At 38.1% G+C, this 13500-nt stretch overlaps 2 protein-coding genes across 3 annotated transcripts in view; one reads left to right on the top strand and one right to left on the bottom strand.

The window, feature by feature from the left end:
• The window catches only part of ABHD18 (abhydrolase domain containing 18), a 52660-nt gene extending 39828 nt beyond the window's left edge, over positions 1 to 12832 (bottom strand). Inside the window, exons 1-3 of the mRNA XM_025874157.2 lie at positions 12337 to 12832; positions 1608 to 1716; positions 872 to 956 (exon numbers count right to left, since the gene is read on the bottom strand). Coding sequence (XP_025729942.1) covers positions 872 to 956; positions 1608 to 1699 — 177 coding nt within the window. The 5' untranslated portion in view covers positions 1700 to 1716; positions 12337 to 12832. The remainder of the gene's footprint in view (positions 1 to 871; positions 957 to 1607; positions 1717 to 12336) is intronic.
• A 34-nt stretch (positions 12833 to 12866) lies between these two features.
• MFSD8 (major facilitator superfamily domain containing 8) overlaps positions 12867 to 13500 on the top strand; it is a 37470-nt gene continuing 36836 nt past the window's right edge. For both annotated transcript variants that reach the window (XM_025874312.2, XM_073892244.1), the window contains exon 1: positions 12867 to 13038. In XM_025874312.2, coding sequence (XP_025730097.1) covers positions 12974 to 13038 — 65 coding nt within the window. In that variant the 5' untranslated portion in view covers positions 12867 to 12973. The remainder of the gene's footprint in view (positions 13039 to 13500) is intronic.

The following is a 13500-nucleotide window of genomic DNA, read 5'->3' as shown; positions in this document are numbered from 1 at the left end:
CTACCCTTCTCCCATCAATTAACATAACATTTCCCTGATGTTATTTAGAAGCTGTTTTAATGGGGCGCCTGGGTGGCTCAGTCGGTTAAGTATCTGCCTTCAGTTCAAATCATGATCCCAGAGTCCTGGGATTGAGCCGCACATCTGGCTCCCTGCTCAGTGGGGAGTCTGCTTCTCCCTCTCCCTCTGCCCCTCCCCCTGCACGCTCTCTCTCTCTCAAATAAATAAATAAATAAATTAATTAATTAAATTTAAGAAAAATAGAAGCTGTTTTGGCAACAACTTCTCATGTGCTGATTCTCCAACTAGAATACTTCCCCGTATTACTTATAGTTCTTCTGAGATGTTGAATAATTTATTTTAACCCTCCTGATCCTAAAGATACAAAACAAGTCTCAAAAAGATCGAGACTTAAATATTTTCTTGTATTTAGGCAAGTATTAAATATATGCTCTCAAATATACATGAATGATAGTTATTATAATCATCCTCTTAGGACACATAGAGTATTTAATAATATTAAATGAAAAATCTATACTCATGTTTTAGTGTTTACTGTTATTATAGTCTAACATTCAACCTACTCTTTGTTTTTTTTTTTTTTTTAATTTTTTTTTTTATTCGATAGAGAGAGCCAGAGAGCACAAGCTGGGGGGGGGGGGGGGGGGGCAGCAACAGATGGAAGGGAGAAGCAGACTCCCTGCTGAGCAGGGAGCCTGATGTGGGACTTGATCCCAGGACCCTGAGATCACGCCCTGAGCCGAAGGCAGATGCTTAACCAACTGAGCCACCCAGGCACTCTCAACCTACTCTTGACACATATTTATGTTAAACCAGAATTTCTGTAACTTCATTTCTTTTACTTAAATACCTTATCGATGTGTACTGGATAATCACTTGAAACCAGATTCTGACATCTTTCTCGATTTCCAATCATTTTTCTGAATTCAAAGAGTCTATTATGATAAGGGGGAAAAAGGAAAAATTCAGTATGCCCATTGTATTGAGAGTGTATAATGCTGAAAAATTTGCAAGTCCAATTTATAAGCTATGTCAAAATTTAATTTGAATCATTAGAGAAAAAGATGAGGCTATTGGTTTTTATTCAAGCTGGACATTTTGTCTCATAAAATATGTGAGAAATATCATTGTTCAAAAAGCAGTTAACATATAGAAGACTCAAAATTAAAGGCATAAATCCTGAAAATTCATTTTCTTAAGTACAGATATTTCCATGAGCTACAGTATAGCTCGGCTTTATTGTCATTACAAATTCAAGTTACCCAAGGAAGTTCGGTCCCTGGAAATTCTAAGCAACTTAAAAATAATAAAAGTTAAAAATCTAGCTTGTATTTAAAGGCTCTTTATTTTTAACTTTAATTTTAAAATTACTTTTAAAATAGTTCACTTTATGATTATATGGTTTAAAACTTAAAAGAAATAATTAAAAAGACAAACGACAAAAGGAAATAATTACGTTTCACATACTTCAATGCTTAATTTGCCAGTCATTTGTATTTATAGCAAAGGATTTTTTCACTGAAAAAAAATTTTAAATGTTTACTAACAAATTTAGAATAAGCAAATTTGGAAAAAAAAATGCTTACCTTTTGAGATCTTCTGGCCTCCCCCATCCTCTGATAAAAAGTTTTGTGAGGAGAAGTCTCCGGTACAGAATATCTAACTTGCTCACACCCATTAGTAGCAAACAAACATCTATGAAACAAGATTTAAAATGACTTTAAAATATTTTATTTTAGGCAGCAGGTCAATTTTCTAACCATCTCTTTAAATATCAGTTAAAAATTAAAGATTGATCTACTCTCTTTGCAACTTTCAAATATATAATATATATTTTTAACTATAGTTATCATGCTGTACATTACATCCCCAGAACTATTTATCTTATAGATCTTAGAAGTACTCATCACAAGAAAAAAATTTGTAATTCTGTTAGGTGATGGATGTTAAACTGATTGTGCTAATCATTTCACAATATATACATCTATCAAATCATTATGCTGTCAACTTTAAACTAATACAATGTTACATATTAACTATACGTCAGTAACACTGGAGAAAAAATTAAAGACTGAGATTTAACTATGTACCTTGAATTTATTCTCCTGGATATAGATACAGAAAAAAAGAACTGGGATGAAAGTAGAGAAGATGAACTCTGTGTTCCTTTAGGGTAGGATCTTCCCATCCTCAGCACAGTGACTAACAGTAACACTCAGTATTTATTGGATAATAATTGTAGTGGCTATTATTTATGTGGTACTGTATTATCTGCCAAGCACCATTTTGTAAAACTACACACACTCTAACACACACACACACACACACACACACACACACACACACACTCTTGTTTAAAATTCCCAGCAACTTTATGAAAAAGGATCTATTACCCCAAGATGAGGAAACTAAGCCACAGAGAAAACAGGTGATTTATCTAAGGTCACACAGCTAGTGGTAGGCTGAGATAGAACTGAATCCCTGGCATACAGCGAGATCTAACTACTATTCTACACTGCCTGTCTACCACACTAGAGTGCATGAAAAGTAATAATTAAGCAATGCTACTATGTTGTACCACTTTTCTATTTTTTCCAAATATTTCTAATTTTTTTTTTGTTTTTGATTTTTTTTTTTTTTAAATATCTGCCTCTGTCTTTTCAAATTGAATGGTGTAGTTCTGACTTGTGGGCAAAACCTGATTCAGTTTCAGGGTTTATTCTACTTAGAAAAATGGAAAATGGAAATGTTCATTTCCATTAGTGAGCTTTAGTAAGTACTTATCTATTATTTTGACTGTTCTCATGGAACCACCACTTATGTTTTATACTTTTGCTCTTTGATATGTAACAAAATACAAATTTAACTTAATGCTCCTCTTTGTTTACATAGGTATACAATCTAACCCACCATCCAACTGGGCTGGTACTTTATTGTTTTTATGACTGGAGCAGCAAAACCAAATCCTTCATATTGCCTCTCACAACTCTCAGGACCAAGAACAAGCATTTACTAGATAAGGTACTTGTTAAGCAATATAATCTATAGTATTTAGTATTTTTTAATACCACCCAACTCTCTTTTTCCCAATTCCCATGTGTTACTCAATTTTTATTCTTGATAAAAGTTTGGTTTTGGCATAATCATGCTAAGGAAAATAACCCATAATGTATATCCAGCTTTCCTTATACTACTTATATCACCATCATAAATAAACAAACTGGTATTCTGATTACTAGACAACAATGAATTATCATCAATTACTTCCCCAAAGCTAAACCATTCTAGGATGGCCTAACACAAACTTAAGTTTCTGAACTTTTAAGAATATTTCTTTTTTTCATGTAAGCAAAAAGTAATTATTAAATGCTTACTATATGCCAAGAATTATTTTAGGCCCTGTGTTATAAGATGACCAAGGCATATTCTTCCTCTCACAGACCTTATATTTTAGTGGAGGAAAACAAATTACCAAAAAAAATTAAGCAAAGAATAGATAGATAATGACAACACTATAATGATAATATAACAATAGAGTGTGATAAATACCAGAAGGCTCCTTTTTTTTTTAATTTTTCTTAAAGATTTTATTTATTTATTTGACAGAGAAAGACACAGTGAGAGAGGGAACACAAGCAGGGAGAGTGGGAGAGGGACAAGTAGGCTTCCTGTGGAGCAGGGAGCCTGATGCAGGCCTTGATCCCAGGACCCTGGGATCATGACCTGAGCGGAAGGCAGATGCTTAATGACTGAGCCACCCAGGCACTCCCAGAAGGCTCCTTTGATAGTTGAAAAAAGTCCCACTTAACCAAAGAGGTAACATTTAAGGCAAGACCTATATAACGTTGAGATGCTGGCCAACACTTTAAACTGTAAATCTCATTAAAATCTATACTTCCTGAAGTCTACTCATGGACAATGTTCCAATGAAATATGTAAAAACTATCTAGTCAATAGGTAAAGGTAAACCACAGGAACAAATAATTAATGTAAGAGGAAATGCAAGAGAAAATGATCACATAAGTCTCTATTTGCTAATTCAAAGATGCTCACTGCAACATTTTAAAATTCAAACAATACATAAGTAGGTATAGTAAAAAAGGGAAGAATAATCTTGTTTCCATTACCTCCAATTCCACTTTTCAGAGATATTTAGTACTAACAGTGTGGAATCTTTTCTTGTTGACATTATTTACTTACCTATACAAACTTTAAAAAAAACTTGCTAGTTACATTACACATTTTTGGCAGTATTTAACAACATAATAATATACAGTGTAGGAGCACCTGGGTGGTTCGGTTTGTTAAGCATCCAACTCTTGGTTTTAGCTCAGGTCATGATCTTGGGGTCGTGGGATTGAGCGCCACAACTGGATCCATGCTCAGCACACAGTCTGCTTAAGATTCTCTCTCTCCTTCTCCCCCTCCCCCCTGCTCCCACTCTTTCTCTCTCTTTCAAAAAAAAAAAATATATATATATACAGAGTAAAGATGAGAAGTCTCTCTTCTTTACTTCTGCTAAGTTTCCTCTCTTTCTAAAAGGTAAACACTATATTTAATGCTGTATACCTGTGACCTCTATATATTTATACATGTACACGTATTTTAGGAGTTTCTGATGTGTTTGTTTTTAAACACAAAAGAGACCAATTTCATTATTTGTCTTTTTCCAATGTTGTTCCATACCCTGCTGATTTATAGGACTGCCTTATTTTTTTCTATTAAGAGATGAGCTTAGGGGCACCTGGGTGGCTCAGTCATTTAGCGTCTGCCTTCGGCTCAGGTCATGATCCCGGGGTCCTGGGATCAAGCCCCGCATTGGGCTCCCCACTCTATGGGAAGCCTACTTCTCCCTCTCCCACTCTCCCTGCTTGTGTTCCCTCTCTCACTGTGTCTCTCTCTGTCAAATAAATAAATAAAATCTTTAAAAAAATAAAAAAGAGATGAGCTTAGCCCATTTATATTTATCACTATGGTATTTTTTGGGTTTAGTTCTTTTAGACTTTTGGTTTTGATTTTTCACTTTTAAAAAATTATTCACATTTAATTGTTTTACATTTTAGTGTATATAAATTTGAAAGAGATATATTTAAAGTTCAATATGTCATAATGGCTAAGAGCATACACTCTTCCCTGGGTTGAATCCTCTACCATGTGACTTTGAGCAAGTCACTTATCCTTTCTGTGAGTCATCTGTAAAATGGGAATAATAACAGTACTTACCCCTTAGGATTGGTATGAGAAGTAAATGAGTTACCATTTATGAAGCATTTAAACAGTACTTTGCAAATTTAAGTGCTATACCTATGACTAATAGCAACAATATTATTGATTATCCTTATTGTGGGGTCTCCCAATCAAATGGGGGGCCATCAAATGTGGGGTGATCCAATCAGGTAGAGGCTGGGGGTACAGGTGGTGAAAGAATTCACCCAAGGCAGAATAACAGAGATAAAAGTTTACAGAGTACACCACTAGGAAGTGGCCAGCAGGACAGCAAAGCGAAGACTGCCACAAGACAGTGATGGGAGGCCACAGTTTGAGGGCAGAGGAGGGAGTACAGGGAAGTATGGAATTTTCCCTTTTTTTTTTAAAGATTTTATTTATTTATTTGAGAGAGAGAGAATGAGAGATAGAGAGCACGAGAGGGAAGAGGGTCAGAGGGAGAAGCAGACTCCCCGCTGAGCAGGGAGCGCGATGCGGGACTTGATCCCGGGACTCCAGGATCATGACCTGAGCTGAAGGCAGTCGCTTAACCAACTGAGCCACCCAGGCACCCCTGGAATTTTCCCTTTTTTGGCAATCTTACTAAGGTAATCTTAGGTAATCAAGCACGGGGTCTGGGGGAGCACGGTGGGCAGAGGGAGAGGAAGAGAGAGAATCTCAAGCAGACTCCCGCTGAGTGCAGAGCCCCAAGCAGGGCTTGATCCCAGGACCCTGAGATCATGACCTGAGCAGAAATCAAAAGTGGGATGCTCAACTGACTGAGCCACTCAGGCGCCCCAACTAATTCCTATTTTTTAAATCTAGAAATCTTTGGGGTACCTGGGTGGCTCAGTCGGTTAAGTGTCTGCCTTCGGCTCAGGTCATGATCTTTGGGTTTTGGGATGGGGCCCCACAGTCGGCTCCATGCTCAGCGGGGAGTTTGCTTCTCCCTCTCCCTCTGTGCCTACCCCCTGCTCGTGCACTCTCTCTCTCAAATAAATAAATAATCTTTAAAAAATCTAGAAATCTTCTATAAACTTAGATCTAGTTCTAAAACCTATATCCCATTTTTAAAACCCCTTTCAAGCAGCTCTTACAAGTGTCGTTTTAGTGTTTGAACATCTATAATAAGTTTTCCATATACATCCCATTTGTTTGTCATAACTTATAAAATATCCTTTTTGTAATGTAACCAATAGTATGTTCAATCCATATATTAACTTAGTAACACTGTTATTATTTTTTTAGTCTTTCCATCCAGAGTTTTATTTCCCCCATTAATATTTTATTCTACCCTTTAAGTATTTTTATGAAGCATGTTACATGACTAACAAAATATTTAGTATTTGTGATAACTACTATGAAAAGGAATCCTTTTTCCTTATACTTTCTCTTTAGATTAATAATACTATTTCCTAAGAAAACAGTTTATTCTAGATTTTTTCCTTTAATCCCATAACTTTTGTATTAGAATTGCATTCCAGGAATGAGTATATCAAATATTTAGGGGGAGATTTATTCCTCTGTGATGGGATATGCATCTCTCCACCATACCATGCTATTCCTCCAATTTCTTACAAGCTAAGCCATATCAGAAACCCAAGATCACAAGTCATAAAGCGAAAAAGTTCAATGCATGTTACGAACTTTCAGGATTACACTTCTTAATCTACTGTCCTAAGGATTTTTATAAGTCTGCCTTTAAAACAGATATCTGATTTTATCTGATTAATATTTTTCTAAGATATCTTTAATAATACACCTAGTTAGGAGAAAATAATGATTTGAAAATGAAAGAAAAAGCTAAAGAATATTTTTAAAAGTAATCTGTACTAACTATATACAATTACAAAATGATACCTTGTAGAATTCTGCATGGAAAAATATTAAATAAATGACATAAACATAAAATCTTAGTGTCTGTTGTAACAAGTTTAAAAAATAGTATCTCAAAAGAACAATGTTATAAATAGAAGAGGAGAGATCCTGCAAACTTTTCTATAAAAGGTTAGATAGTAAATATTATAAGCTTTGCAAGCCAAGAGGTGAAATCAAAGGTATTGTGTAGGTATGTAAAAATCACAAAAAAAGAAAACTAATATTCACATAATTTTTGAGGAAATTCAAAATATAATAATAATAATAAGCAATCTTTCGTAATATAGGTCTAGAAATGAGAGGAGTAAAATTTTTTTCTTGGGATTTTGTGTAATGGGGGTTCAAAGTTAGTGCCCTTATCACCAAATTGAGTACTAATGTTCATGTGTAAAAACTGTTCTTAGTTTATGGCCCACACAAAAGCAGGCAGGTTGGCCCATAGGCCATAGTTTGCTGACCCGTGGGCTAGAAAAACCAAATAAATCATAGATATGTCACAAATGCCACAATAATGTCACAAATGCAAAAATACAACTATAAAACACTACATTAAAATGATAAATTATCCAATCCTATAAAATGGTATAGGTAAAATGTAAATATTGATTTTAAAAGAATTAAACATGTCACAAGGTAGACCTAAAATTAGTATTCTATCTAAAACAAACATTAGTTATTTAATTAGCTGTGTTTTGTCTGCCTTCTTAAAATTTGTAATTTGGTAGCTAAAAGGTGGAAAAAACTCACATGTCTGTCAATGGATGAATAGATAAGCAAAATGTGGAGTATACATACAATGGAATATTATTCAGCCTTAAAAAGGAATGAAATTCTAACATATGCTACAATGTGGAAGAACCTTGAGGACATTACACTAAGTTAAACAAGCCAGTCATAAAAAAACAAATACTGTACGATTCTACTTATATGAGGTTCCTAGAGCAGCCAGATTCATAAACAGAAAGAAGAATGGTGGTTACCAGGGGCTGAGGGAACAGGAAAAGGGGTGGGTATTGTCTAATGTGTAGAGAGTTTTGGTTTTGCAAGATGAAGAGTTCTATAGATGAATGGTGGTTAATGTTTGCACAACAGTATGACTGAACTTAATACCACTGAACTGTACACTTAAAAATGGTTAAGATGGTAAATTTTATATGATGTATATTTTACCACAATAAAAATAATGGAAAAATTTAGAAACTGGAGTTAATTTGATAGTCTCTCTACAAAACTCTTCAGAAGTTAATTGATACTTTCTTTCCCTCTTGGTAACTTTCTCAGTAAGTATAAGTAGTTCATTATCCTACTGATCTAAGAACAGAACTCAAAGCATGTATTATTCTCTTCAGAAAAATGCTACGGCATAATTTAAATACCTAAACACCTCACTAATGCCTTTAAATAGAAGAATTTGAAGAACAGATCTCTTTAATTGGTTTCCCCCATCTTCTCAATTCCCCTTTCTTGAGGATTAGTTTCCAAGAACCCAGCCTACATGGGTTTTCTGCTTTAGGGTCTCATCTAGCTTCAATCAAGGTGTCAGCTGGGCTGTATTCTCATCTGGAAGCTTGACTGGAGAAAAACTTGCTTACAAGCCCACTCAGCTTGTTAGCAGAATTCATTTCTTCACAGCTATAGGGCTGAGAGTTTCAATATTTTACTATTTGTCAGCCAGAGGCCAATCTGAGCTCTTAGGGGCTATCCATGGTTCCCTACCACGTGACTCTCTCCACACACGTTCACAAAAGGGCAGCTTACCTCTTCAAAGCCAACAGGAGAGTGAGACTGAGTGTTCTAGCAAGGCAGAGTCTAATATAACTTAATGTAACCATGGGAGTGTCATCCCATCAACTCTGCCACATAACATATCATCATGGGCCATTTATTTTCTCTATAGTGGCTGGAAAAGGATGGGGGTTAACGTCTTCCTTTGTAACATAAAAGCATCAATAGCAGATTCCATATTAGCATTAAAAAATCCCAAATTCTGGGGCACCTGGGTGGCTCAGTTGGTTAAGCCGCTGCCTTCGGCTCAGGTCATGATCCCAAGGTCCTGGGACTGAGTCCTCCATTGGGCTCCTTGCTTAGCAGGGAGCCTGCTTCTCCCTCTCCCTCTGCCTGCCGCTCCCCCGCTTGTGCTCGCTCTGTGTCAAATATATAAATAAAATCTTTAAAATAAATAAATAACCCCAAAATTCCAACACTTGTATTTTACAGTAAGAAGAAAACTGTTCATGAAACATCCCATTTTTCTACCCAATATTCTTCTAAGATGGTAATCAAAGGCAAATATACAAAAGTAAAAAATTCAAGAGAAGCAGGAAAGGACATGAGAACAACGAACTCTTCGAATACTTTGTAAAGTAGCATTGTTTATTATACGTCTAAGTTGTTTAGTCATTTCTAATTTTCAACCCTATACCAGAAAAGCTTTCCAAATCACTTTAATTCCATATAATATGGGCCATAACAATCAACACCTCAAATCCAGAGCCAGCATATCCCTTGCTATATTTACCTGCAGTGAACCACTGACCAGTAAGTTATAGAATGTAAATCAAACACACACATAACCTGCTGTAAGTTTGGCTATAGAGTTGAGGATTACAAAGAACTTCTTAAATTCCATTTCAGTCCCAACAACAATATTAACGTCCAGGTTTTCTGGGACGTTCTAAACACATAAGTCTAGGTAGGGCTAACTGCTATCCCGTGCCACCATGAACAGATAATAATCCAAGTCCAGAGTAAAGATAACTCCAGTTCACCAAAAAGAGGCACTATTTAGAGCCACATCAGATACTTAAAGCACCTACATCAGGCTGGATTGACACCAGTGAGCTTCTGCAGAGACAGACCTATTTTTGAAGTATGTATCAAGCCAAACTGATAACTGTCATCTATCTATCTATCTATCTATCTATCTATCTATCTATCTATCTATCTATATTTAAAGATTTTATTTATTTATTTGACAGAGAGAGACACAGCAAAAGAGGGACCACAAGCAGGGGGAGTGGGAGAGGGAGAAACAGGCTTCCCACCGAGCAGGGAGCCCAATGCGGGGCTTGATCCCAGGACTTTGGGATAATGACCTGAGCTGAAGGCAGACAATTAAGAGCTGAGCCACCCAGGCGCCCCTGTCATCTATATTTTTATATAGCCAATGCCAAATGAAAACTCAAAGTACTTCTACAAAAATAAGCTTCTACAAAAGTAGAAGTTCTATCACAGTGCCAAGGAATGAAGTCTTTCCTAGAAATGAGCTCTATTGCTGAAGTGGCACTCAGTGTCTGTATGCCATATAGTACTTTTATCTCCTATCACTCTAATACTTAAGCATTTACACAATGCAATCCTAATTTTTTTTCTGGATTTTTATCCTCATAAAGTTGATACATAAATAGGAAGTTTATTTGTTCATTTGTTTTGAGGGGTGGACATCTATTCTAAGCAGTCATCTAAGGAAATTCAACAGGTGATTGTCTCATATCATCATGTGAAACATTCAGCAAATAATCGAATCTCTTTTCAAACTTAGCTCTTCTTTTCCATGGGCTTTAAAGAAAGTAATTATGATTTTTAAAAGATTTCTTAAATGTTTACTTTGTGTAGGTGCACTGTTCCTAAGAAATGATTTTTTTCTTTGTTTTTTTCCCTATGGTACAATACATAGAGCTTATTTAGATTTCACCGGTTTTACACACTCATTCCATGTACTTTCATGGTCTAAAGCCATCACTTGGAGGTAGCAATGGAAAATAGCAGTGTCAGAAGACCTGGGTTCCTTCACTAGCTATGTGACCTTGATGCCACCTTAATCTATAAAAGGCGAATAATAACCGGCCTATTATACACACAGTAGAAAATTATTCAATTTATATAAAAATTGATCACCTGTTTTAATATATTTTAAGAGATACAGGAAAAGATTCTTCTTAAAATTCTTTTCATAGTAAGGCTGCTGGTGAAAAAGCACTGGCTTTACATTCAGGAGTCCTGTGTTTCTTAGATTCTTGCTTTGCTACTTATTCGTGGTGTGACCCTAGGAAAATTATTCTCCATGCTTTCGCTTTCCTTGTATGCTTGACACAATCCCAGCTCAGAAGACTGTTGTAGGGATTAAGTGAGGCAAATGAATAAGCACTCACTCAACATATATTTATCTAGCAATTATTCTGCTTGGTGCAATCCCGGTTAAAAGTCCCTTTGTGAAATACACACACACACACACACACACACACAGGCACTCATGCTAGACTTCGGGGATTAGAAAAGAAGTCAATGACACATTAAAGCAACATTATGGCAAAAAAATAGATATTAATTTTTTTTTACCTATATACCTTCTAGGAACCAGTCATAGGAATCTGGTTAGTTTTTTGAGCTGTTACAAACAAATTTGCAAGACTGAATCCAAGCACAAAATATCAGGTCTGGATTCTGAAAATAGTTCTGAACTAACAGAAAACACATTTCAAATTTAGCTGCTCACAAGTGGAATGTCCCTGACAGGATAAACACAAGAAGGTCACAAACAAGACAAAGGTTACAAGTGATGGCACATACTACACAACAAATAACTAATATAGGGTCTGGCATAGGTTAACTGCTTATAAATATTGGTTGAAAGAAGTGAATTGAGTCCCAACTCTGCCACTTTCAGTCCAAGTGACTCTGGGTAAGTTGTCAACTTCTCTGAATCTTAGTTCTCTATAAAATAGAAATGTGTCTGCTTTATCTAACTCATAGGAAAGTTGTAATCAAGTGAAATCGCATGAGAATGTACTAGCACTAATAAAACAATGACACACATAATGACTACTGCTACCAACTACCTTACAAGCCTACTTGTAGAAAAGTAACATAATATGTAAGCACCAGGAAAGAGACAGCATCAAGATCTACTGAAACAAAACAAAACAAAACACAAGTTTTTTTCTAAAAATGGCATTTTCTTTATGATGAAAGGTGCTGGTCACTGCTAAATTGGTGCTGGGCCTTTTCTAAACCCTAGATTACAGCAGCAGGGTCTGCTAGTGGTATCTTGCAAGACTGAATCCCCCAGTAGGCGCAGGAGACAGTGAGAGGCCGATCTGAGGATCCCCAGATTAGAACAAGGCACTACAGGAAAGGTAGTTAGCCTTTGTAGTTAGCCGAGCGAGAAAACAACAGCGCCAAGACAATTCCACCTTCCACAGGGATTAGAGACCGCCCGCCAGCCTAACTCACCCGGGTCGGCCAAAGCGCGCCCTAAAACCCCGCCTCGTCCAGCGCCCGGGACCTCCGCGTCTCCCGCCAAGCCCTGCGTCCCCTGTCCCTGCTTCCGGGCACGTACGCAGTGTGTCGAGAGGCTCGGGGAGCGCCACCTGGACCGGCTTCTTACTCACTGTCGGTTCTTAGGGCACCTGCCGTCCAGCCAGCCGAGCCTCCTGGCGCTGTCCTTCCCCTGGCTCCTAGGACTTGCCTTCCGTCGGAGCCACAAATGCAGTGACAGCAACCTCTCCAGGAACCCAATTAGAGGCCCAGACAGCCAAACCTAGGGAGAGGGACGAGCCCGGGGCGGGGCAGCCGTTTGGACACGCCCTGAACCCGCCCCGGTTGTCTCCCAAGCAGTCCCGGGTGGCCGAGAAACGCGGACCTGAGGAGGAGGGCTAGGACACAGGGCCCCACTCCTGATTTCTTCCCGCTCCACGCGGTCCGGACTCCCCCGTAACTCCCTCTCTGACCTCGGGGCGCTCCGCCCACTTCCAGCTGCCGGGCACGCACGCGCACTTGCTGACTTGCTTTGACAGCTTTGGCCAACTGGGATGGGAGGGAGCAGGAGGTGTCGCGAGAGTTGGCTTCACACCGCCTCGTGTGTGTAACTATGGCGAGCCTGGGAATCGAGGCAGAGCAGGAGCCACTCTTAGAGGACGGCACAGCCGGAAGCAGGTGAGCGGATGTTGGGGGAAGGCCCCCTCACCTTCCTGCACTATTGCCACTGGCCCCTTTCCCGGCGTCAGCCTCACGGGCCCGAACGTGGGATTCAGGGCGGCGGGAGGCTGTGGCCGGTCGCGCGAGACCGGATGATGTGCTCCTGCTGCTGAGGAAAGAAAATTCGTCGCGCGGCGCGATGAGCAGCGAGTTCTGGTGAAGGTGTTAGAGAAATTCACACTGCTCTTGGACCTTCACTCCCAACAGTGTCGCAGCCATTAAACCACTGCATTCTGCGTTCCTCTACGGAGCTCATCACTTACACGTTTCACAAAAGTTCCGAAATGATGGTTTTAATTGATACTTGAAGAAACCTCTCTTAGTATTGACTTAATTGCGTGATAACTTTTTGATACTTCGTTAGCAAGTAAAACCTGTACAAAACGAGCATACCTTTCTCCTATGCCAAACATGTAAAGA

This window comes from Callorhinus ursinus, unplaced genomic scaffold, assembly GCF_003265705.2.
Source record: "Callorhinus ursinus isolate GAN/ISIS: 27379988/994484 unplaced genomic scaffold, GSC_fseal_2.0 scaffold4, whole genome shotgun sequence".
NCBI classification, from domain to species: domain Eukaryota; kingdom Metazoa; phylum Chordata; class Mammalia; order Carnivora; family Otariidae; genus Callorhinus; species Callorhinus ursinus.
This window is presented reverse-complemented; position numbering and strand designations above follow the sequence as displayed.